The following is a 24,353-nucleotide window of genomic DNA, read 5'->3' as shown; positions in this document are numbered from 1 at the left end:
ACAGACATATTTTGAATAGAGACAAGTGTATATGTGATTTATTTCTTATAACTCTATTAAATGAATTCAAACTAAATGTTCCACAGTCTAACAAGAATTTTTAAATCCATCACTGTGATTTCAAAGATGACATAAACTTCATCTTTAGGTTAAAAGGTCAGGTTTAAAGAACCTTGATTCAAAGGCATATACCAAAGCTACATGCTTAATTTTATTCCAGTCTTTGAACCTATAAACCCCAGGGTTCAGCTTTTCTCAGCTTCAGTCAGGAATTGAAATATGATGCTTCAAGGACTTCTCTAACAACTGCTTCATCCTGCCTGTGAAATTTCCCAGAAGCTATTTTTGTATTTCTGATGACTAAAGCACTTTTATTTGCCCTTATTTAAGTTGGGGAGCTTGAAAAATGAAATGTCATGAAGTTTGATTTTTTTTTCATCATCAATGTGGAGTTCATTGTGCAAATATTCCTCTAACCTGCAGATATTCTACCAAAATTTCACTCTATGGATCTTTTGACTTACTGGCTTATGCTATCTTTTTGCTATCACATGAGCTCACTTCTCTTTCAGCAAAATTTTCATATTGTAATTAAAAAGGAAAGAGTTAAGAATTTAAATACCTTAAGAAAACAGATAAAATATGTTAGTCTTTAAGCTAATATAATATTATCACCTAGATGAAAAGCTAAATTCTAGATCAGAAATTAACATTCTTGAGTCATTTCAATCATGTCTAATTTTTCAAAAATCTCATTTGGAGTTTTCTTGACAAAAATACTAGAGTGGTTTGCAATTTCCTTCTACAGCTCATTTTATAGGTAGGGAAACTGAGGCAAACAAGATTAAGTGATTTGCCCAGGATTACACAGATAATGTCTGAGACCAGATTTGAGCTGAGGAAGATGAGTCTTTCTGACTCAGAGTCCATAACTCTATCCATTACAGTACCCAGCTATCACCCTACCCCATGGGGCAGAAAACTTGGGTTCCAAATACCAGCTTTGCTGATTACTACCTATGTAATAGCTGAGTCTCAACTTCCTCATATATAAAATTAGTAGGTCACTTCTAGCATGAAATCTGTGATTCTATGGTCTAGAAAGCATGAGATTGAATTATTAAAGATTTCTTTTTCTCTCTGGTAGAGATAGTCAACAGAATCATTATGTAATTTGATTCCCAGAAAAAAAATATTCTGCATTTTCTTAAAATGAGATTATCCTTATGAATTTCTCTGTGAAATTTGCTTTTGCTATTGTTGTTTAGTTGTTTTCAGTCATGCCCAATTCTTTCTTATACCATTTAGGATTTTCTTGGCAAAGATAACGAAGCAGTTTGCCATTTCCTTCTCTAGCTCATTTTAAAGATGAGAAAACTGAGGCAAACAGATTTCAATAACTTGTCCACGGTCACAAAACTAGTAAGAGTCTGAGGTCAAGTTTGCACTCAGAAAGATCAGTCCTCCTTATTCCAGGTCCAACACTCAATCCATTATGCCACCTACCAACTTATTTTATTGCATTTGTTATCTTAAAAAAAAAAGATTTCCTATTCAGCTTACTATTCCTACTAGGCACTGAACCCCTTTTCACCATAAATGCTGATTAGCTATAGGATGAAAAAAAAGGGGGGGATTGTAGACAATGAAAAATCTATGTATTAACTGTCAGTCAGTATTTATTAACCACTTATGATGTGCCAGACATTTTGCTAAACAGTGGGGAAACTGAGGCAATATGGAACCAATACTTGCCTTTCTTGTCTCCTCTCCTAAAACAGTTCAAATTCCCTTGTTTTCATTTAGCTATATGGTAATCTCTTGATTAGACAATCGTCATCCTCAGTTACCGAGAGACTACTACCAATTTCTTGATTGGGAAGAATAATAGAGTGGATTTCTATAGGAACATATCTAGGATTATAAATAAACAAATTTTTTTTCCTTGCTTTCTAGCCAGGCCTTTTTGCTTCCTGATAAATAGATACAAATCACTTTCTCTGCTGTTGAGTTGTTAAGTAGGAGGCAGAGGAAGATGATGATAGACAATTATTAGCTAGCCTTTATTCCTGTAACGAAAGACCAACCATTTTGAAGGATATTAAACAGATACTCTTAAAGCATTCATCCCCTCCACTGAGATAATTATAAGGAAGAGAAGGAAAAATGGGAAAGGTCCTGTTTACCTTAGCATTGTAAATATCCTCATTCCTGACAGAAATGTATGCGGGTAGACTACCAGAACACTAAAGATCATGTTTTGCTAGAAATTTGGCAATCAGAAGGGAACAAGATATATAACCTTGCCCCTTGCTCCCCCCCCAAAAAAAAGGAAGAAAGAAAAATTCTTAACTGTAATCTCCTAGAGAAAACAAATCATCCTGATCCAGCCATTCCCAGGAAGCCTTTTACATGAACTATTCAGAGCCAGCTTTGCTTATCAAATTAATGGTAGAAGAAAACATTTCAGTTTGTCATTTTTTATTCAGAAAAATCAATCTACTCTGTTCTCTTTATTGTCCCTCTTTAGTTTAAGATGAAAACCTTCCTCTAAAGAAATGAGTGAACCAGAAGAAAAGGAACAGATTTTTAAAAAAAAACTCTTTTCCTTATATAATTCTTCTATCCTTACACTCTTGACCTTTCTGTGCAGTTGTTTGAGAATCATCTGGCTCATTCACTAACGTTGGTTCTGACATCCTTTCTCTTCTGAAGGTAGTTTCCCTCATTATTACTTAATAGGAACAATGATTTTGTGGGTCAGATATTTTAGCAAGCCTAAAAAATTGCTGATGTTCAAACACTGAAATGACTGTACATTCTCCCAAGGGAATGTATGAAGTGCAAATTGAGTTTGTATATGGAGGACAAATGCAAAGGAAGTAATTCAGTGGGCCTGGGTGAAGGGAAGGCAATCTCTACAGCTTCTTGTTCATCTTTACATCATGAAACATGTGTAGCCAAATGCTTTGGAGGTTAACAAATTCCCAAAGGAAATAAGAGAAGCAAGCAGAAACAAATTTCTGTAATTGACCAGATTATTCCACTGAGAATTCAGAAGATTTAAATACAATAAAATCTCACTAATTTTTTTTTTAAAAAACTGAGAGCAGCTGGCTAAATTGTACTTCTTTTAAAGAAATGAAATTTTCTCATGTTTAAATACCTAGAGTATCTAGAATCTGGCTACTTAAGTACTAATTTGCAAAGGATGGTAAGAGATTTGCATACAGAATTCAGTGTAAGTAGTGAATCAATTATATGCTAATTGGTATTTCAAAAATCCTACATTGAGTACACTTGAAGCTAATATTTTCCCTGCTTTGCTACTTGGATACAATGGTTAATTCATGGGTCAGTATCTATACCTTGTGTACAACACAAATGATCTATAAGGATGGCTAGTGTTTATTTTGGCCCTGTTTCTTTTTAAATGAACTCAGTAGTTGTGATAATTGAGGAGGTTTCAAAAAAGAATAGGGCAAGAAGTGGCTATAAAACACTGAAAAATAATTCCGGATTTGGAACGAAGGAACTCGAATTCAAGGCCTCCTTTACTAGCCCTGTGACTTTGCTCGGATCATTTAGCTGCCCTACTTTTCAGTTTCTTCACCTATAAAATAATTATAGGGTTGCTGTGAGGAGAAGAAAAAAGGATCAAAGGAGATTATGGGCTTATGCAGCTTCAGAGACCATAAATTCCTACATGTATGAGCTATCTTTAGTAGTGGCAAAGCTGAATTAGAACTCTCTCCAAAATCCCTAATCCACTGTTCTTTCTGTCTCTCCAAGAGTTGCAGAGTCTGAGCCTAAGGGAAGAACCTCTAAGAGTGGGGGGGGGGGGGGGGGGGGAAATAGTGGAATTTAAGGAACTACAGAAGGCAACTGAAATCTGGCTTCTGGCTTCATCTTTCAGTTGAAACTCTCTCTCCAAAGTTATCAAATATCTCTTAAATGCCAAATTTAGTGGTCTTTTCTAAATCCTCCTCCTTAACCAATTTTCTGCAGTGTTTTACAATTGATCACCCTTCTCCCTTCTTTGAGACCCTCTTCCTCCTCCTTTTGTGATGCTGATCTCCCCTGATTCTCCTCTTACCTGTCAGACTACTCATTTGTAATCTCCTTTGCTATATCTTCATCTGAAACATGTCCACTAACCTTGGGTATCTTGAAAGCTCTTTCTTGAGCTGTAATCACTTCTCCCTCTCTACTATCTCAATGATTTCATGATTGCCATGGGTTTAATTTTCACTTCTATGAGGATGATTCTCAGATTGAAACATCCAGTCCTAATTTCTTTCCTGAGCTCTAATCCCTTAATAACAATGGCCATCTGGACATCTTGGATTGGATCTCCTGAAGGCATCTCAAACTCAATATGTCCAAAATAGAATTTGTTATTTTTTTCCTCCAAAACTCCTCTTCTCAAATTTCCTATTACTATTGAGAAACCACCACCACCACCGCCCCACCCCATCACCCAGGCTCACAACCTCAGCATCACCCTAGACTCCTATATATGGCACTTACTACATTTAACCAATACACTGCCAGGTTTTGATATGTCTACCTTTGAAAGTCTTTTCATATATATCATCTTCTCTCCATTCACACGGATACAAGCCTTGGTGCAAACCTTTATCCCCTCACACTTAGACAGTTTTAATAGCTTTCAAATTTGTCTGTGCCTCTAGTCCCTCCCTGCTCTTATCAGTCCTCCATTTCGCTTCCAAAGTTACTTTTCCTAAAGCGTTGGTCTGACCATGTTGCACAAATCCCTACCCCCTCTTCCCCTACCCAATGAACCATAGTAACGTTTTTCAGATACTCTAAAATGCTCTGTCTGGCATTTAAGGCCTTTTACAACCTGACCCCTTCTAACTTTTATAGTCTTCTTATCCTTTACTCTTCCCTTCACATACTCCTTGGTATAGATATTATACTGATCTATTTGCTGTCCCTTAAATGCAACAACACTATATCCTGACTCCATGACTTCTCACTGCTTATCCATCATGCTTGAAATCCTCTCTCCCACCTTACCTCCATTTCCTGTCTCCCCAGGCCCCCCCAAAACTCAACCCAAATCCCACTTTTTACAAGAAGCCTTTTCCAAAAAGCCTCTGGACACTCCACCCTTGACTACTATTGCCTTCCCTCTGAAAGTACCTTCTGTTTTTGTTATCTGTATCCTTCATAGGCATAGTTATTTGCATGTTGTCTCCCCAAACTGAAAATAAGCACTTTACAGCAGGGACTGTGATTACCTTTCTTTGAATAACTTGCACTTAGCACAGTTCCTGGACAAAGTAAATACTTAATCAATGTTTGACGACTGACTATTGATTGATCTCACATCTCCTACCATAGTAGGTAACAATCTACTTGTTCTTTGCAGAAGCTATCTCCTTATTTGAACCAGGGTGAAATCAAAGGACCAAAGGCTTACTAAAGGCAGCTAAGTGGCAAAGTAGATAGAGTGCTGGTTCTGGAATCAGGAAGAGCTGAGTTCAAATATAGCCCCACACACTTACTAGCTGTGTGGTTCTGGTCAGTTCATTTAAGCTCTGCCTGTCTTGGTTTCCTCAACAGAAAAATGGGAATAATAATAGCACCTACCTCACAGGGTAGTCATGAGGATCAAATGAAATGTTTATAAAACTTAACACAGTGCCTAGAACATAGAAGATACTTTAATAACTGCTTGTTTCCATACTTCCTTCTTTCTTTCTATCTGCAAATATCTCCCATAAGTATTCACAGCTATTGATATATTGTATAAAGGAATAGCTGGATCTAAAAATAAATATAAACTGTGACTCAGTCACACCATAGACAGGGCCAGGAGGTGGCTAAGTGAACAAAATAATCATATGAAAACAAGTAACAAATTTGTTGCAAAGAATTTTCTGTGCTTGCTATATCTAAGGGATTACATGGCAGCCCAACTGAGTGCCTTTCTTTTAAATGCCTCTATTAGTTTTTTTCAAATCTTACTTATTTTAAACCCTTACCTTCTGTCTTTGTATCAGTTCTAAGATAGAAGAGTGGCAAGGGCTAGATAATCAGTTAAGTGACTTACCCAAGGGCACACAGCTAGGAAGTAATGGGGCCTGATTTCCGTATTTGTTTTTTAAAGAACAAAAAATAGAAAAAGAATTACAAGTTTCTCATTAAGTGGATTTAAGTGGCAGTATCTACCACAACAATGAATGACAAATCCATCCTTTTTTTTACCTTTTTTCCCCCTCCAAATGGCATATGATTAAAAATTCAAAAGAAACCCACTTTCTAGCACCTTTTTATTAAAATCCAGTAACTCTTTCATTAATTGCTAATGAGCAGCTGTAGTTTTTCTCGGGAGCACTTAAGGAGACACTCCTGGAAGATTGGAAATGTCCCAGGAGAACTTGAGGCAAAGGTTACATTAGCTGATAAACAAAAAAAATGCTACAGCTAAACAAGCTCCCTTTAAATAATTCAGTCAAATTGTCATTCAGAGAGCACCTGTGTGAGTGCAACTCCCATGATTGACTGAAGGGTGGGTGTTGGTGTATCTGTGTGTTGGATTAAAATAAATGATACTGCTGTGGGGTGTAGGTGTACCCCTAGGGTTCTGGAAGGATACCTTTCACCAGAATGCAAGACTCCAAAACTTAGCTTAAAAGTAAAGAGAGACATTTATTAGTAATGTTGAATTTTTGGCCAGCAAGACATGAGTGGAACAACCTGGGGGGTTGCTCCCAGAAGGCCTCCATTCTGGAGTTTTTATATTCTTCTACTGCAGTGAGGATGTGACTCTGAAGCAAGGGGTTAGGGGACGTTAGCCCGAGGGCATAGGGGTGGTTCTCCTGATTTGGAGGATGAGTGAATGAGGTATCTCTTAGTCCATCTCAATTCAAGGGAGCAATGGAAGAAGGGTAATCTCCCAAGTCAGATGTTTGGGGTTCGGCCTAAGGGAGCAGAGGAATTTCCCTGAAAATAGTTTGCTTGAGTTTTAGGGAGTACAATGCCCATGCCAATCCCCAAATATCTTGACCTAGCATAAATTAACCCTAGTCATATAGTTAATTAGAATCCAGCTTTGGACTAATTGGTAAGGAACAGCCTTGCAGCCTCTAATACATGGTAAGACCTGGAAATAGTGTTTTAAACCAAAGACTCCTAAGAGGATTTACATTAGGAAATGTGGCTTCCAAAAAGGCCATCTTACCCCCAAAGTAAAGCTAAGGATCTAGTAAGATCTCGAGACCTTGTCTACATTTGTATCTCTCAGTGCCCCACAGAGCAGATTACATTATAATATGTATACTATAATATACACACTGAACAAATGAAGGAATGTAAAATGACACATGGTGCCTGAGAACCATAAAGACAAGAAATGGCTCTTAAAAAAATGAGAGTAAGAATAGATATCAAAGAAGACTAAAAAAATTGGAAAACTATAATCAAGCTCATTTCCCACTTCACATGTGAACATTCTCATAACTTTGATTAGAGCAGATACCTTAAAATTATGCACCCAAAATAAAATTGGTAGCACAATATTAAGTAGACTTGGTATTTAATAAAAAGAAAAGTCACAACATTGGTAGAATAAGAAAAGAAATTTGGTTTGCAAAAGATAAAAATATCTTCTTTAGAAGTTTCCAAATACAGGGACAAAACACCTTGCAAAGCCAGTCATACACATGAAGAGATGATGAATATTTTATCATTGGATACTAACTATCTAGAGACTTTGAGAGACAACTTACTCAGTACATGGGAATCCCATAATATAATAATTTTTAATGCCATATATGCATCATTAAGGCAATAGAAATTAAAACTTTATGACATATTTGCTGAAATAATTTATTTAAATATTTCCCCAAAGAACTATCATGGCATTTAATAAAAGATAAAAATGGAAAAAAATGTAGAATTCTGGCTAATTAATGATCATAGTTATGTGGCAGTTTTTAATGTTATTACTTTAAAATATGACTTTAAAGAAAAGAATATAGCACAAAGGATTGAAGTGGAAATAATGAATTCAAGTCCTGCCTCTAAAGAATACTAACTGTGTAACCCTGGACAAATTTAGTTGACTTATCAGTGCTTTAGACAGTGCTTTCAAACTTGAAGTTACTAAGAAGGCATCAATCTGCATTTATAGAGGGAGTTTCCTAATCCAGGCATTCCCTATATCAATTAAATAATAGATCTACTTCCTATCCTTAGAATCTTAAAATCAGCACATTATCCCAGTCCCCTGGCCCCCCCCCAAAAAAATAAAAATCTGAAAATACAGATGGCAAAAAATAAGGTAAAAAGCACTGTTTTCTGTGTCAATTTTCTCCTAGAATGTCATTTGTTGCCCCCTGGCTTATGTGTGATGTAGATAGATTTCAGGTAATAATATCCACTTGGGTCACCCAAGATTGCCTCAATGAGGTGATAGTATTTTATTATTATCACATAATATATCCATCCTGAGAAAAGTATACATGCTTACATGCTCATACACACTGTTTGATGTCACCTTTCAACCCAGAACTCTGTTCATTGCCACTGATTAAACATGTTAATACTATAGCTAAACAAGCTACCTTTAAAAAATTCACCTAAATTGTCACTCAGTGGTTAAAGGAGTAGCTATGGAGCTCTATTCAAAGACCAGTATCAAAAACTAATTTGTTTGAAGATAAGCAGAGCTGGAATCCCTAAGAAAGAATTAAAGAGAAAAGAAATTACTGGGGATGGGAAGTCTTAAGTGATTAATACTGCTAGGAAAACTGGAAAGCTTTTTGTCAGAAATTAGGTTTAGTCATATGCTACAATAAGATCCAAAGAGAAACTTGCATAGTATGCTCTTAAGCCAGCCCTCCCCCAATCATGATGGCAGGCAAGGTCTCAAGAGGATAGCCATAACTTTTCCATCATAGGTTTCTAAAAAAAAAGGCAAAAAGAAAAAAACAACCTAAGGTTCTAGGGATGAGGAGAGATGAGTTCTAGTTCTATCACCCATTAAGTTCCCCCTTCTGTGCTTCCTACATTGATCTTCAGTCAATATCTATCAGCTAGCCAAACCAGATTAGCTTTTATAAATAAGTATTTACAAAAGTGGTATAGGAAAACACTTTACACAAAACATCCCTCCAAACTGGGGCACACTCTCTCATAAGACCATACAGAGACTAGGTAAATGGAAGCTTAAACTTAGAGCACATATGGCAAAGAGGGTAATTTTTAGTTCCTGCAAACATTTTGGTGGAAATCTTTGTCTTCCCTACATGGAATGTTCACAAAGTTCCCTTAGGTATGTTGTTGGTATCTAGTGAGCTCCATAGTACATAGTTCATCCTCTGCTCCTCATGGAAACACTGCCATAGGCCACCAGTATTCCAGGGGTAATTCTAGGATTTGAGGGAGAAATCCAAATCTTCTAATTTTTCAAAATTCACAAGGTCTTCCTTCTAGTGATGAAGTGGTGAGGGAGACAAAGGTTTTTCTCCTCCCACCCATCAAATATTTCTTTCAGGAATTTGGCAGGAAATTATTTTAGGTAGTCAAATAAATTGCTTTCTCCTGATGGACAGCTAGAATTTGAATACCTGAGTATAGATGCCCCAATGGGTTTGTCTGTCTCTTCAACCAATCTCAACCATTTTCCTGTTGCATCTACTTAGAATCAGCTGATTGAGTCAATGGAGATGTCTATCTTGTTCAAACCTATTTCATAACTTTGATTTATTGATTCATTTGAGATGTTCAGATAATCCCCATCCTTGTATTACATCTGAACACAAAAGATCATATCTTTTCTTTTAAATTACAGACTGTTACAATTATAAGTAGGAGAATTTATAATGAAATAAGAGATAAAAGTACTGATACAAAATTAGTATATGGGTTCAAATACATAGATAAATGAAGGAATAAGAAAAAAGGTAAATAGATACATAACATTTTTACATATGCAAAATCAATACAGGTAAAATAAGAGAACTTGTTGAGAAGGGAACCTTTTTATCAAATACTACTCATAAAATTCTGACATACAGCACATATAGAGAATAATGAAAAATGTGTAAACTGAAGAGCCATTCTTCAAAAGAAAAGTGTTCAAAGCATATGAACAGTTTTCAAAATAATTTAAATCAATACCCATATGAAAACACATTCAACATCACAGATATAAAAGTCACAAAATTTAAACAACTGAATTTTTACCTCACTGCATATTTGCAAAGAATACAAAGATGGAAGCATTCAATGCCAGAGAAACTATGGGGAAATGGGCTAATATGCTATTATTGTAGCCATAAATTGGTATATTATAGAACAAATTTTAGAATTGTGAGCTTAATTTTTTGTACCCTTAATTCTAAACCAGATACACTGTGGTCCCAAGTTCAAAGTCAAGAATCTGATAATATTGAATCAATAGGCCAGTTAACAAAAAAGCCTTTTCTATTGAATAAAGAGTAGCAAGAATCTGAATACTTAACAAGAATATCTGCATGTATTTATCATCTAGTTATTTAAATATCTATCCATAGATACAAACATAGATAGATAATATCTATGTAAATATATATCCATGAAGGTGTCTATAGATATGTCTATGGATGTATCTATGAATGTATCCATGGATAGATATTTAGATACATAGATAATCCTTCCAATTATAGACGCCTCTAGATTGATAGTAACCACACCTTCCAGAGCTGAAGAACTATATGCCCTTTTTTATAATACTGACCTATATGTGATTAATCAGGTCACGAAAAGCAGGTTTCAGTATATTTAGTGTATGTACCCAATCAACTAAAGAGTAATACCCTATTATAGTGCTACCTATTTCCTTGTTCTGGGAGACAGCTAGGTGGTGCAGTGGAGAGAGCCCAAGACTTGGAGGCTGGAAGATCAAAGTTACAACAATCCAACCTCTGACATTTATTAGTAAGACACTTGACTTATCTTATGCCTTAGTTTCCTCATTTATAAAATGGGGATAATAATAGAGCCTACCCCCACCAGATTGTTGTGAGGATCAAATGAATTAACAAATGTACTTTCTAAATATTTAAGTGATGTATTAAATGCTATCTATTATTATTAATCTAGATTACTGTGACTAAGGGCTACATATATGCCTCAGATAATTAATCCTGTGTGACCTAGTCAGTCTCTTTGGCCTTGGCAGTATGTATTAGTGTTTGCTAGTGATATATCTCAAAGAGACAAAAACGAAAAGGCATATACACCAAGATATTCATAATGGCACTTCTTTTTGTAGCAAAGAACCAAAAACAAAAGGAATTCCCATCAATTGAAGAGTGGCTGAATAAGTTATGAATGATAGTAACAGAATATTATAGTATTATTTTGGTTCTCTTTGACAACAAACTAGCATAATATATGAATACTGGGGCAGCTAGGTGGCACAATGTATAAAGTGCTAGACCTGGAGTTGGGAGGACCTAGACTCAAAATCTGGCTTCAGATACTTCCTATTTGTTTAACCCTGGGACAGTCATTTAACCCTGTTTGCCTAGCCCTTGCCCTTCTATCATAGAGTCGATACTAAGAAAGCAAAGGTCTAAAAATATGATACACTAATATAATAGAAGTGGTAAATGTGATGAATTCAAGGAACCAGAAGATATGTATACTCAGATGCAGAAAGATATCAGCAAAATTAGAAGAGTAATATACATAATTACTATAATTATGTAAATGAAATCACTAAAAGGAAGCCATCTAATTGAAAAATTAATAATGACCCTAGATGTTAATGAAACATTCCTCCCGCCTCTTGTTATAGAGGCAGGGATAGTTGGGCAGAATTCTGCACACACTGTCAGATATGATAAGTTGTTTTTCCTTAATTTTTTTCCTTTTTTTTTTAACAAGGAAGTGTTCAATTCCTGAGAGTAGAGAAGGTTAGATATTCAGAAATGCTTGTTCTATAAAAACAAAAATCATCAAGAAAACTAACTAAAAAACAAAAGCAAAATAAAATGGAGACAACAATGCTTCTACCCCTTGCCACACAGGGTTATTAAAGAACTATATAAATGCGACCCCAAAAGGAAACTGGATTTTCCCACAATGGCTGACATATTATGTACAATAGTTTTCATTTTGTTTCCACTGATTTCTTTGGCACCTACTGATCTCCTAAATAACACATTAATGCATTGTTAATTCTGTATTTCCTGGAACCTCCAAAGAAAAACAGTCCAAAAACTGATAAGAATGGAAAAAGAAAATAGTAAAAAAAATGTTGTTGTCATAGTCCAAGAATAATCTGTACCAGCTAACAAAGAAAGCATAGTGATAGTTGTGCCATTATAATTGTTCTTTGCATACCAACTTTTTTCCTCTGGCTACAATATTGTTGCTGCTGAGTTGTTTCAATCATGTCCAAATCTTCTTGATTCCATCTGGTGTTTTCTTGGCATAGATACCAGAGTAGTTTGCTATTTCCTTCTCCAGCCCATTTTCTCCATTCATTCTCCATATCACAGATGAGGAACTGAGGCCAACAGGTTAAGCAGCTTGTCCAGGGTCACACAGCGAATAAGTGTCTAAAGCCACATTTGAACTCAGGAAGATGAATCTTCTTAATTTCAAGCCCATCATTCTTTCCATTGCAACTACTAGTTGCTATGTCTATAATCTATATAATTTGTAAAAGCTGAATAACAGTGAATTATGATAGAAATACAAGATAGTAAATAGAATCCTGAGTTACTACCAATGAGTTACTACACAAAAAAAATGCTTCTTTCCTGAGACTGCTAGCACTGGTTACCAAGAGAAGCAAAATATGGTGGACTAACTTGAGAGTAAAAAAGCAATAGAGTATTGTAGTCAACTGAGCACTGAGTATAAAGTCAAAGGAGTGAGGTTGGCATCCCAGGTTGTATTACCAGAAGAGATTCGCAGACTCGACCTAGGCCACTCAAGTCGTAACTTCCATAGCCTTGGATATGTCAGTGAACCTCTCTGGTCAAAGAGTAATTTATGTGGCTTTGGACAACTCTGGGATTTGGTTTTCTCAAATAAAAAATAAAAAAGTGTTGAACTAGATGATCTCTGAGGTCCCTTCCAACTTTAAATCCTATAAGTGATCTGTGCTTGTCTCCACTCTACCACTTAAGATGGGATTTGTAGTAGATTTTGTAATAGTTAATCTCTCTAAGCCTGAAAATGTTTCCTCACCTGCAAAATAAATTAATGATAGTTATGCTGCCTGTCTCACATGGCTTTTGTGCAAAGGCATGTTCCAAAGCACTATCTAAATAGGATCTATTCTTCTTCTTAAAACATGTACTCACTCTTTGCTATTGCAATCCATTATTTTATTCATTGATAGAGTGCCAATAGAGTCATAATTGGAAACTTCACATAGAAAATTTGTAAAGACAAAGAACTAAAGTGAAGTTAAAAGATTTAAAAATATGTATTTATTTATATTAGAAAATATTTTTAAACCAGAAGCACCAATCATTATCATTATTTCTTTCCATTTTTTCACTTACTTTAGCATTCATTTTTTTTCATTTGAGTTCCAAATTCTCTCCCTTTCTCTAACCCTTTACCCACCTATTGAAAAGGCAAACAATATAATACCCATTATACAGGTTAAGTGATATCATTATTTATTGGAAAATGCCATCATATTAGAACACTATATAGAGCAAGTTACTGTTCCTTGAACTCTGAGTTTACAACTGAAAACAGAAAACATTGACTCCAGCAGTTACAATTATAGTGTGTGTTGAACAACAGTACAGAAGGTTTATTTTGGTTGATTGGAAGCTGCCAAGTTTGGATTACTAATTTTCTATAAAATAAGCTTAACATAAAAATAATACTGAACCTCATTTAATCTTTGATAATTCAGAAGACATTTCAGAATTTTGGAATATCCCCAGGCTCACAATCATTGTGCATCAATAGTCATCTAAGAATATCATAAAACAGTCTTGATTATCTGAATGTCTAGTTGTAATTCTTGATAAATGGGAATTTAATGAGTACACAAAGCTTTTTTAATTGCATGCTATATATTTTTCTTACAAACCAAAGAACTGACTTTACAAAGATAGTCAGTTTAGAAATAACTCCCACATCAATAACAAGTTATTTCACATGTGCTAAAATATAATGTGTTTCATTTCTGTGCTGCTATTAAGTACTCAATGGATGAAATACCTTATTATTATTCCATTTTTGAAGAAAGCATTCATGGCATATAAATGTGGGGCTTCTAAGTACTTTCTGTAAGGCCCTGCCCTCTAATTACTTATGCATCATCCATATTTTGCAACATATTTTCATTATTTCCACCTTCATGTCAAAATTCCCTCTTTATCATCTGCAACCTACGTTGGACCATAATTCACCATTATGTTTGTGTTGGGGTTTTTTAAGTACTTAATATGTGTCCTTTAAAATGAGATGACCATATATACTTAACAAGTGATATTTCATCAAAGCCCACATTTTTATGATCACACAATTGACTGAAATAGAGAGAGAATAAAAGATTCCATTATGCTTATTGTTTGTTGACTCGAAAACGTTGGTTTGGTAGAGTAAAGCTAGGTGGTACAATAAATAGAATGCCAGGCCTGAGTCAAGAAGATCCAAGTTCAAATCCAGCCTCAAACACTGTGACCACTTGGGCAAATCAGGAATAACTTAACATGTCATTTTCATTTTCATGTCAATGAAGAACTAAAATGGCTACCATATCAAAGGGCAATGTAGAGGCCCAGATAGATGTGAATATGCTGTAAGATATTACCATCCAGGAACTATAAAGGAAAACAAGGGTAAAGAATATCATCTAAGAAATATATTACTGAAAAAGATAGGCCATTCATGTAGCACTGAAAAAGATAGGCCATTCATGTAGCACTAGCAGGGGATAACTGATACACAAACCATGTGCTCTAGCATCTTCCTAGTGTCAGGAGAAAGCAAAAGATTCCCTCAATACACTGGAAAGGCTCCTGTGCTGAACTTGTGGGAGGGCATGGACAAGAGTCATGCAAGGATGGGTTTTAGCTACACCCTAAGACAAAGCATCCATCTTAATGAGATTAGTCTGTTATTAGTAAATGAGTATAAAACTATTAATAATTGCTGTCTAAAGATATTACAATAAAAATTAATTCAGTGAATCAAATGTGCAATAAAATTAAAATTACAATGAGAGTTCAATCAATGAGTTCAGGTTTTTAGGCCTGTATCCCAAGGTACTAAAAGAACTGACAGATGTAATTGCTGAACCATTATTGGTAATCTTTTAAAAATCATGGTGAAAGGAAGACTTCCCAGGAAGAATAAAGGGAGAAAGGACCTCTGAACCTTCATAATATAACATTTTGAGGCTCTACCCATTGGGCATGGAGTTGGATTCTCAGCAGGAGAAGCAGCTTCTCTTAGTCTAAGGAATGGTGGTGAGGAAGGAGCCAGAAGAGAGGACATCTTTTGGAAGTCAGCCAAAAAAATTAGTCACTGCTGTTTGCTACTTGCTGCTAAAGTGTATCAATATTGTTCTTTGTTGACTTAAAAGAAAAATAGAGATATAAGGTATTTTTGTTTGATTTTATTTTTTTCAGTTCTAAATTCTTTGCCTCCTCAATCCTCATTAAGGAGACAAGAAGTAGAAACCACATTACAAATAAGAAGTCATGTAAAACAAATGTCTTCATTAGCTGTCTTCTGGGGTGGGGGGAGGAGGGAGAGAAAAGAAGAAAGAGAAAAAATGCTTCAATCTGCACTCTGAATCCATCAGTTCTCTATATAATTGTGACAGTGAACTTCCCAAAACTCATTTAACAAAGTCCAGTAAAAGTATATTTATTTGGAGACTTGCAAATCTTATCAAAAGAGCTTTAAACAGAAAGTGAAAGGCGAAATTAATGAACATATAAGGTTGCCATTCAGGATGGGTAGAACATGACAATAGATAGTAGACTGGTGAGTTCATCAGTAGTACCAGAATATAACTGACAAATAGGTAGTCAACACTGAGAAGGAGACCTTGAGAGTCCTACTGCAATAAGTTCATATCACCAGTCCAATAGATTCTGTGGTGCAAGTTACATATGAGTCCCTGTTGGTGATTACTGAAAAAATGTGATGAAAGTTGAAGGCTTCATAAGACTGATGATGGATAGATGTTCCAACTTAAAAAAAAAAGAAAGAGCAGATTCTTCAGACTATAAACTGGGGAGCTTGACTTCTATCTTGAAATTTTATTTTTAAAACTATTAAAATGATGATTGATTCTTTCTGATTTTAAAAGATACTCAAAGTGGTTTCCAAGAAGATTCATCAAGAACAGAATGTGCCAGATCATCCTCATTGCCTTTCCTGACAAAGTTAGTAGTTAAAAGACCAAAAATGTATCTATCATACCAGGATTTTGGCAAACCATTTGATCAATTTTTTTCATGATAATGTTAAGGAAAGGATAGAGGTATGGATTCTTGTTGATAATATAGTAAGCTAAGTTTAGAACTGGTAGGATGATCAAATCCAAACAATAAGGATTAATAGCTTTGTGACAACTTCAAGGTGGTTTTCTAGTGGTGTTCTTGGGATCTGTCCATGGTTCTGTCTTTGAATATTTTCTTAGTGACTTGTATGAAGATATGGGCAGCTAGGTAGAAAAGTGGATAGAGTGATGGGCCTTGAGTCATCTTTGTAAGTTCAAATTTCACTTTAGCCCTGGCAAGTCACACCCAGTTTGCCTTAGTTTACTCATCTGTAAAATGAACTTAAGAAATGGCAATAAACCACTTTAGTATCTTTGCCAAGAATACCCTAGATGTGATCACAAAGTCAGACATGACTGAAAAAAGCCAACTGAACAACATGCAAATGTAGATAGTATTATATTTTCTATTAACTTTAAGTGGGGAGTAATAACTAATATTTACTATATTTTATAGCTGGGGAAATTGAGAGTGGCTTGCCCAGAGTCACATAGCTAATAAATATCTGAGGTGAGATTTGAATTCAGACCCAGTGATAGCCCCCTTGCTGGCTCTGATCTCCTTAATTGACTTCAAGTCTTTTCTGATATGTTTACATTCAACTAAGAAAAAACTGGTTTGAAGCAATATAATAAAGTAATAGAAGGAATAAATTTATCACTTATGTGCATGACTATCTCTTGCACCTAGAATGCTCTTGTTCTTCATCTTCATCTTTTAGATACTCTGCCTTCTTTCAAGACATAGCTCAAACTCCACTTTCTGCTTCTATTGTTTTTAACTTTAAGATGACTTTCCATTCACTTTGTGTATAATACATACATGTATGCATTCGTGTATGAATGTTCTACATACATACACATATTTGTGTTTATGTTGTCTCCTCCATTTGTATATAAAGGCTTTGAGATCAAGGACTGGTGCCTCTTTCTGTGTGTTTTAAAATTTGTGTTGAGTTGTTGGCTGACAATGAGGGAAGAGCAATATTTAAAGGTCTATATTTCTAGTGTTAGCATTTCAGGTTCTGCTGGTATGTCAGTAGGAAAAGGGGGCCCTCTTTCAGGGGGAGGAGAAATTAGATGTGTGACTTCACTGGTAAATTAGAGGGATATTGTGGTGAATAAATACCCCATACAAACAAATCATGACCTGCTCTATAATTTATAGTCTTGGTGTCTAAGACACCAAAAAGTTAAATGACTGCCCACAGTTGCATAGCTAGTATGTGTTATAGATAGGACTTGAACTCAGATCTTTCTGACTCTGAAATTACCTTTCTACCCATGACTATGACTGTTTCTCTTAAATCATGCCATGATTAACAATCTACTTTGAAAGTCACCATAATGTAACACAAAGATCACCAGAGTTGGAATTAAGAGAACTTAATTCAAATCCCAACCCTAACACTAGTTTGTGATGATCATTGACAAGCTACTTAAGCTTTCAGCTTCAATTTCCTTATCTTTAAAAAGGGAATAATGAAATTTGTATTTCATGGCTCAGACATGTGTGGAAATAAGTACTTTATAAGCCTTAAAGTATGCCATAGAATCATAGCTTTAGTCAGTCATACATTTATTTAGCACTTGCTATATGTGAGAAACCTTTTTACGTGTTGGGGATGAAATAACAGTAAAATCACAGTCCCTTCCAGTCAAAAACCATGTATTAAGAGCCTACTCTATACCAGATCCTGTGTTAAGCACTGGGGATATAAAAATAGTCAAAAGGCAGTCCTCTTTCTCAAAGAGCTTACAATCGAATGAGGGAGTGAATAAGCAAACAAATATGTACAAAGAAGCTATATAGAAGATAAATAGAAAGCAAACAAGAGGGAAAGATGCTGGATTTGTGGGGCATTGGAAAAGGCTTACTGTAAAAGATAGGATTTTATTTGAGACTTAAAGGATGCCATTAAGTAGGCATGAGGAGAGAGATGGGTATAGGGAACAGTCAGAGAAAACACTCAAAGCCAGGAGATGGTGTCATTTTTGTGGGACAGCAAGGTGACCAGTCATTGGATCAAAGACTATGTGGCAGGAAGTAATATTTAAGAAAACTGGAAAGGTAGGAGGGGTTTGGGTTGCAAAGGGCTTTAAATGCCCAAAAGAGAATTTTGTATTTTATTCTGAAGTTAATGGGGAGCCATGAAATTTATTGAGTTGAAGGTTGATGTGGTTGCTCCTGTACTTCAGTAAAATCACTTTAGTGGCTGAATAGAGGGCAGATTGGAGTAGAGACTTGACCACCACTAAGTATGAGGAGATATTGTTCTGCACCAGGATGGTTACAGTAATCAGAGAAGAGAATGGGGTCATATTCAAGAGATGCCACAAAGGTGAAATGGACAGGGCTTAGCCAACAGGTCAGATTTGGGCAGTTTAGAGGTAATGAGGAGTTGAGGATGATGCCTAAATTGTAAGCCTTAGGAACAGAGAGGATGATTTTTGCCCTTTGTAGTGATAGGGGAGGTTGGTGGGGGGGGGGAGAGGATTTAGGGAGAAAGATGAGTTTATTTTTGGACATGTTGAGTATTTAATGGTCTATTAGACTCCTAGTTCAAGATGTCTGAAAGAGAAATGCAAGATTAGAGGCCAGCAGAGATTTGGGGGCATTATAGGTAAATTTGAGAATCATCCATATCAACTTGGTAATTAAATTCATGGGTGCTTATTAGACCATCAAGTACATTAATTAAGAGTCATAAGAGAAGAGGGTCTAGGAGAGAATATATAGGACACAAGATCTTGGTCTTCAGAGAGTAATGATGTTAAAAGTTATTCGGTCTAGCCCCTTCATTTTACTGATTAGAAAACTAAAGTCCAGGGAAGTTGTGATTGGTTGAAAGTTAAACATATAGGAAAAGCCAGAATCATAATTTCACACAATTGCATCTTTAGAAGTCTTCTCCCATACCACATCAGTATGATCTGCTTCATGTTGCTAGTTTATGACATAGAATGAAGGTTCTTTGTAGGCAAGAACTTGGCCATTGTATAACTCTATATAATACAACATATGGTGATGCACTTGATACAGTTTCAAGGTAACCTTTCCCCAGCTTTCATTATATTTTTATTGGCAGTTTCCCTCATTTTGAGATTCTCTTGTAAAAATTGAAAAATGAAAACCTCTTTAGAATGACTGGGCACCCTAATCTAGCTTTTTTTCTTCCACCTCTTCATATTTTCTCAGAAATAGAGCAGAATTGATAAAGATGTGCAGCTGAGAACCAAAACCCCAATTTTGCAATACAGAGCATTATATATAAAATCCATACTATTACTAACAGTCTGACTGCTATATTACAAGCATTCAGGAAGAAAATATCATCCTGTTTTTACTGTCATACTCAATCTCTGCTTTATTGTTGGCAGGTGCTGGCCTTGATGGAGTAGAAGAAATTAAGCGTCATCCGTTCTTTGTTACCATTGATTGGAATGTAAGTTGAATACCAAATGTTCCTACACTAACAGGTGAATGTAATGACAGGAAATTGGAAAGTAGAAGATTACTATATTTAGATTGTTTGGGATCTAAACACAATGCAAATACATGAGTACTCCACATCAGGTTACCTCAACAAAAATAGCTTGTAAACATAGTTTGTAAATCACTTTATCAGAAAATCCCACAAGAAATCTTTAAAATTCTATTATTATAAAGTCTAATGAACCCAGTTAATGACATTAGGTGAGATAGACCTGTATGCCAGAAAGTCAAATAATCCTGGGATATATTTTAGGATTTTTCTTCTGTGTGGACATGGCAGACTTACAGGAAAATAGAGTAGAAATTATTTCTGAAATATTTCAGAAGACTTTGTGCCCTCTCCATTGGGATACCCTTTTGCACATGAGAAAAATTCCTTTAACAGAGATATTTTATACTAACAAATAAATCCTAAAATCAACATATCAATGGCAGAAGTGACACGATGGCACACATTCATAGTAAAGCCTAACTGGCCAATATTTGTCATTTCCTGAGAGAAGATCTTCATAAAGGGTAGAAGATTTTTGGTACCTGAAAGATGAGGAGAATGAAGACACAAAAACTTATTGACAAAGGCCTATTTCACCAAAGCTATCCCATGGACTGTCCTCTGAGATGTCCTACAAGATCCTGCTAGCTCTGAGATTTCATGACTCTATACATGGAAGAGGACCCTCTGTCTTGATGAGTACAAGTAGAGAGATTTCCTTCTGTACAAATACAGTTCACATAGCCAAAGTATTCCAAAAGCTCAGAATTCTTTAGTAGGAGCCAAATAAAGAGACTGAATAGTACCTTTTTTTAATATTATGAGTCATAACATTCTGAGATTTTACAGTGTATTTTCATTTAGTGTAATCAAGTTGGTTTCAATAGGATTTGAATTTTCTTCTGTAACAGAAGTGAGTATAGAAAGATGTATTTGACTAGAATGAAGCAGAATCATTGTAAAAGTTTTTAAAAGTCCACAATTTCACATGCCATATTTAGGAAAGTAAAGGTAACTTCCACTTTTTGCTGCATCACACACATTCATATGGTAGTGATCACCTGTGGCTGGAAAAATTAGGAGATGTTGCCACAAGAGCTGAGCCTTGAAAGGCAGGCAAGATGGGAATAGGCAGTGATGGATGAAAAGGGAAAAGGAAGCAGCATGAAGAAAAACAGAGGATTTTTGTTGTCGTTCTTTAACCATAAAAAAAAATAGCATGGTTTAAGTTAGCATCAGCTTTAGGCTCTCAAAGAAGCCAAGCTTCCTACTTAAAAGGTAGCAGTTTTTGATGCAGAGTGAAATGAGCAGAACCAAGAGAACATTATAAACAGAAAGTGAAACATTGTAGAAAAATGCAATCTAATGGGTTTTGCTAATACAAGACAATCTGAAGGAACATATGAGAAAGAATGCTATCCACATCAAGAAAAAGAACTATGGGAGAAGAAATACAGAAAAAAAAAGAAATGACTTGTTTATATAGATATATGATTGGAGTTTGGGTTTTAAAATATTGCTCTATTGCAAAAATGAATAATATGTAACTAGGTATAAGTGATAACATTTGTATAACCCAGTGAAAATGCTTAATGGATCCAGGAGGGAGGAAAAAGAAGAGGAAAGGGAAAGAAAATGAAATATGTAAACTTGGAATAATATTTTTAAATTAAACATTTTTAAATAAAAAAATAAAAGGTAACAGTTTTACTAGAAGAAACATTACTATATAATTTCCCAGCAATTATCTCTTTTCTTTATTTGAATTTTTTCATCTAAAGATTTTTAGATTTTCAGTTGAAGTCATTTTGTTTCTATTGGACCTATATCCATTTGGCTACATATGCTCGACTCCTTAGCTCCATAAGAGCAAGGACTGTTTTCACTTTTGTGTTTATATACCTGGTGCCTAGAATAGTGCCTGGCAAATAGTGGACTTGGTAAATTTTTGTTCATAGATTGATAGGTATCAAAAATCTGAGTTCTAATTCTAACTACTACTAGCTGTACAGTCTGGAGCAAATCATTTCATCTTTGTAAGGTTCGTCTTCGTCATCTGGAAAATGAAGGGAATGCACTAGATAATCTCTAAGGTCTCTCAAGCTCTGACAATGTAAGATTTTCCAATATTTTAGACAAATGTCAGTCCTGAAATGAACAACTATGACTATAGCTGTCATTTTTTAATTTATAATTTGTTTTTGAAATTAGCTCTCCCTTTACTGAGCTAAATAGTACAATTTAAACTTATTGTTCAGTCTAAGACAAACCTACTAAACCTACCTAGGATGATCCAGGTTTCATATACAAGGTAGTCAGTTTAGGGCAAAAAAGAAATATATCAGTCACCTAGTTGGTCAACAGACATTTAAGCACTTATATTGTGCCAGGCACCATGGTAAGCACTGGGGGATAAAAAGAAAAATAAAAAGAGTTAGGGAAATTTATAGTCTAATGGAGGAAACAACATGCAAACAGCAATGAGCCAAGAGAGTAGATGGGAGGCAATCTCAGAGGGAGATTGGCACTCACTGGCAGTTTGGAAGGGGGAGGAAGACCAGGAAAGACCTCTTTCCATACCATAGAGGAAACAAATGGTGACTGCACATATATTATCTCATTTGACCCTCGAAACAGCCCTTCAAGGTAGGTCATGTAGTTGTTGTTCAGTCCTTTTTAGCTGTGTCTGATTTTTTGTGATGCCATTTGGGGTCTTCTTGGAGGAGATCCTGGCATGTTTTGCGATTTCCTTCTCCAGCTCATTTTACCAATGAAGAAACTGAGGCAAAGATTTGGTTGAAGTGACTTGCCCAGAATCATAGAGCTTTTTTTTTACCACATTCCTTAGCTTAAGTAGGTAATACAAGGAGCATTATTCCCATTTAGCAAATAAGCAAACATAACTTTTCAGATATCACATATAGAAGGTACTGAGTAGCAATGAGAAGGTAGGTAATAATCAAACCCCACAATCCATAAAGAATCAGGGAAACCAGGTAAAATGCCTGAAAGGCATTGAATAAGTATATTCTGCCTCTTTTAAAATTACCTATCACTTGGCTCTCATAACCATTTGTACTTCCAGTGAAATGTTATTACTACACACCAGAACTTGTGTTCTCTCCTCCCATTGAAGCAGGGAGCAGCAGAAGGAAAGTGATAGGGTTCAAGGCAAAATGAGCTTGGGTAGGTGGAATTAAGGAAGGCAAATTTTGGAAAAACAATTAGACAATTTTTTTTCCAGTCTAAACTTTTGAAAGCTATAGGAAAGGTTGGGTTAGTGTGAGTTCCAGAAATGCCATGTCAGGCTGTCCTTTGTGCCGAGGCTGACTTCATTCTATTGAATCTTTATAACAACAGCCGAGCTGTCAGCAGAGCCCTCAAGGGTGGAAGTGGATATGGATAGCAAAATAAGCATTGGTCTTGTGTAAATGTTTAGTCCTGATCTCTGTATTGTTAAGGGAAAAGGTCTCTGTTGTTGTAAAGATGGTCATTGTGTTCCTGCCTCAAGTACATGGTATTTAGCATTAGTTTGCTTGCAGTCAGTCAGCATCAATACTAACATGTTAGATAATTAACACTGATTTGAGGAAGAGGGACTTTTTCAGCTTTTGAGGGGTTTCTGTATGGATCCAGAAAGGAGGATATGGACAGATGTTTGGGGTACAAGACCATCTCTGAAATATTTGTCCCTTCTGAGGAAGGCCTAATCGTTTACATTTATTTATCATTGTTAATCTGTCAGAGGGGGAAAGGACAAAAGCTAAAAGAATATGTCTTAAGTGAACTTCCAAGCACAGGACTAGATGTTCTTACTGTGGTTAGCAGGCTCCAGCAACACCTCACATAATCTACTGTAATGGTAGAAATTTTAGGCTTCTGGGAGAGGTTATGAGCACTGTAATTGGTTAAAATTGTGGCTACAGGATTTATGTAATATTGAACAATGGCTGCCAAGGAATTTACTTATGAAATTCCTAAAATGAAACACTCAAGTCAGAATGGAGTTTATGGAGGTTTAATCACACTGGGAGTAGGGAAAGGAGAGGGAGAAAAGGAGAGAAGAGAAAAGGGAAAGGGGCTACTCAACCTCTGACCAAGGCAGAGGGAGTTTTAGGCCCAAAGGGCCAAGGTGGAAAGAATCAGTCCTTAACTGACGTGAGTGATCTGAAGGAAAGCTGTCTGCGGGCGTCCTCCCTGTCCAAGCTCCTAACACCAACTCCCGTCTCGCTCTCCCCACAGGAAGTGAGCGAATTCCAGAGGCTGTTCCTTACCTCACTTCCTGTGTCTCACAAATGCCAATGGTTGGCTCTAGCTTGGCTTAGGACAGCCCAGGTGGGCAGTTAGTTATT

General features: G+C 35.9%; 1 protein-coding gene across 4 annotated transcripts in view; it reads left to right on the top strand.

Annotated features, from left to right (window-relative positions):
* Positions 1-24,353, top strand: part of RPS6KA2 (ribosomal protein S6 kinase A2) — a 563,997-nt gene that overhangs the window by 468,322 nt on the left and 71,322 nt on the right. For all 4 annotated transcript variants that reach the window (XM_001371705.4, XM_007484888.3, XM_007484886.3 and 1 more), the window contains one exon: positions 19,895-19,959. In XM_001371705.4, the coding sequence (XP_001371742.1) occupies positions 19,895-19,959 (65 nt within the window). The remainder of the gene's footprint in view (positions 1-19,894; positions 19,960-24,353) is intronic.

Source organism: Monodelphis domestica, chromosome 2, assembly GCF_027887165.1.
Source record: "Monodelphis domestica isolate mMonDom1 chromosome 2, mMonDom1.pri, whole genome shotgun sequence".
In the NCBI taxonomy this organism is placed as follows: Eukaryota; Metazoa; Chordata; class Mammalia; order Didelphimorphia; family Didelphidae; genus Monodelphis; species Monodelphis domestica.
This window is presented reverse-complemented; position numbering and strand designations above follow the sequence as displayed.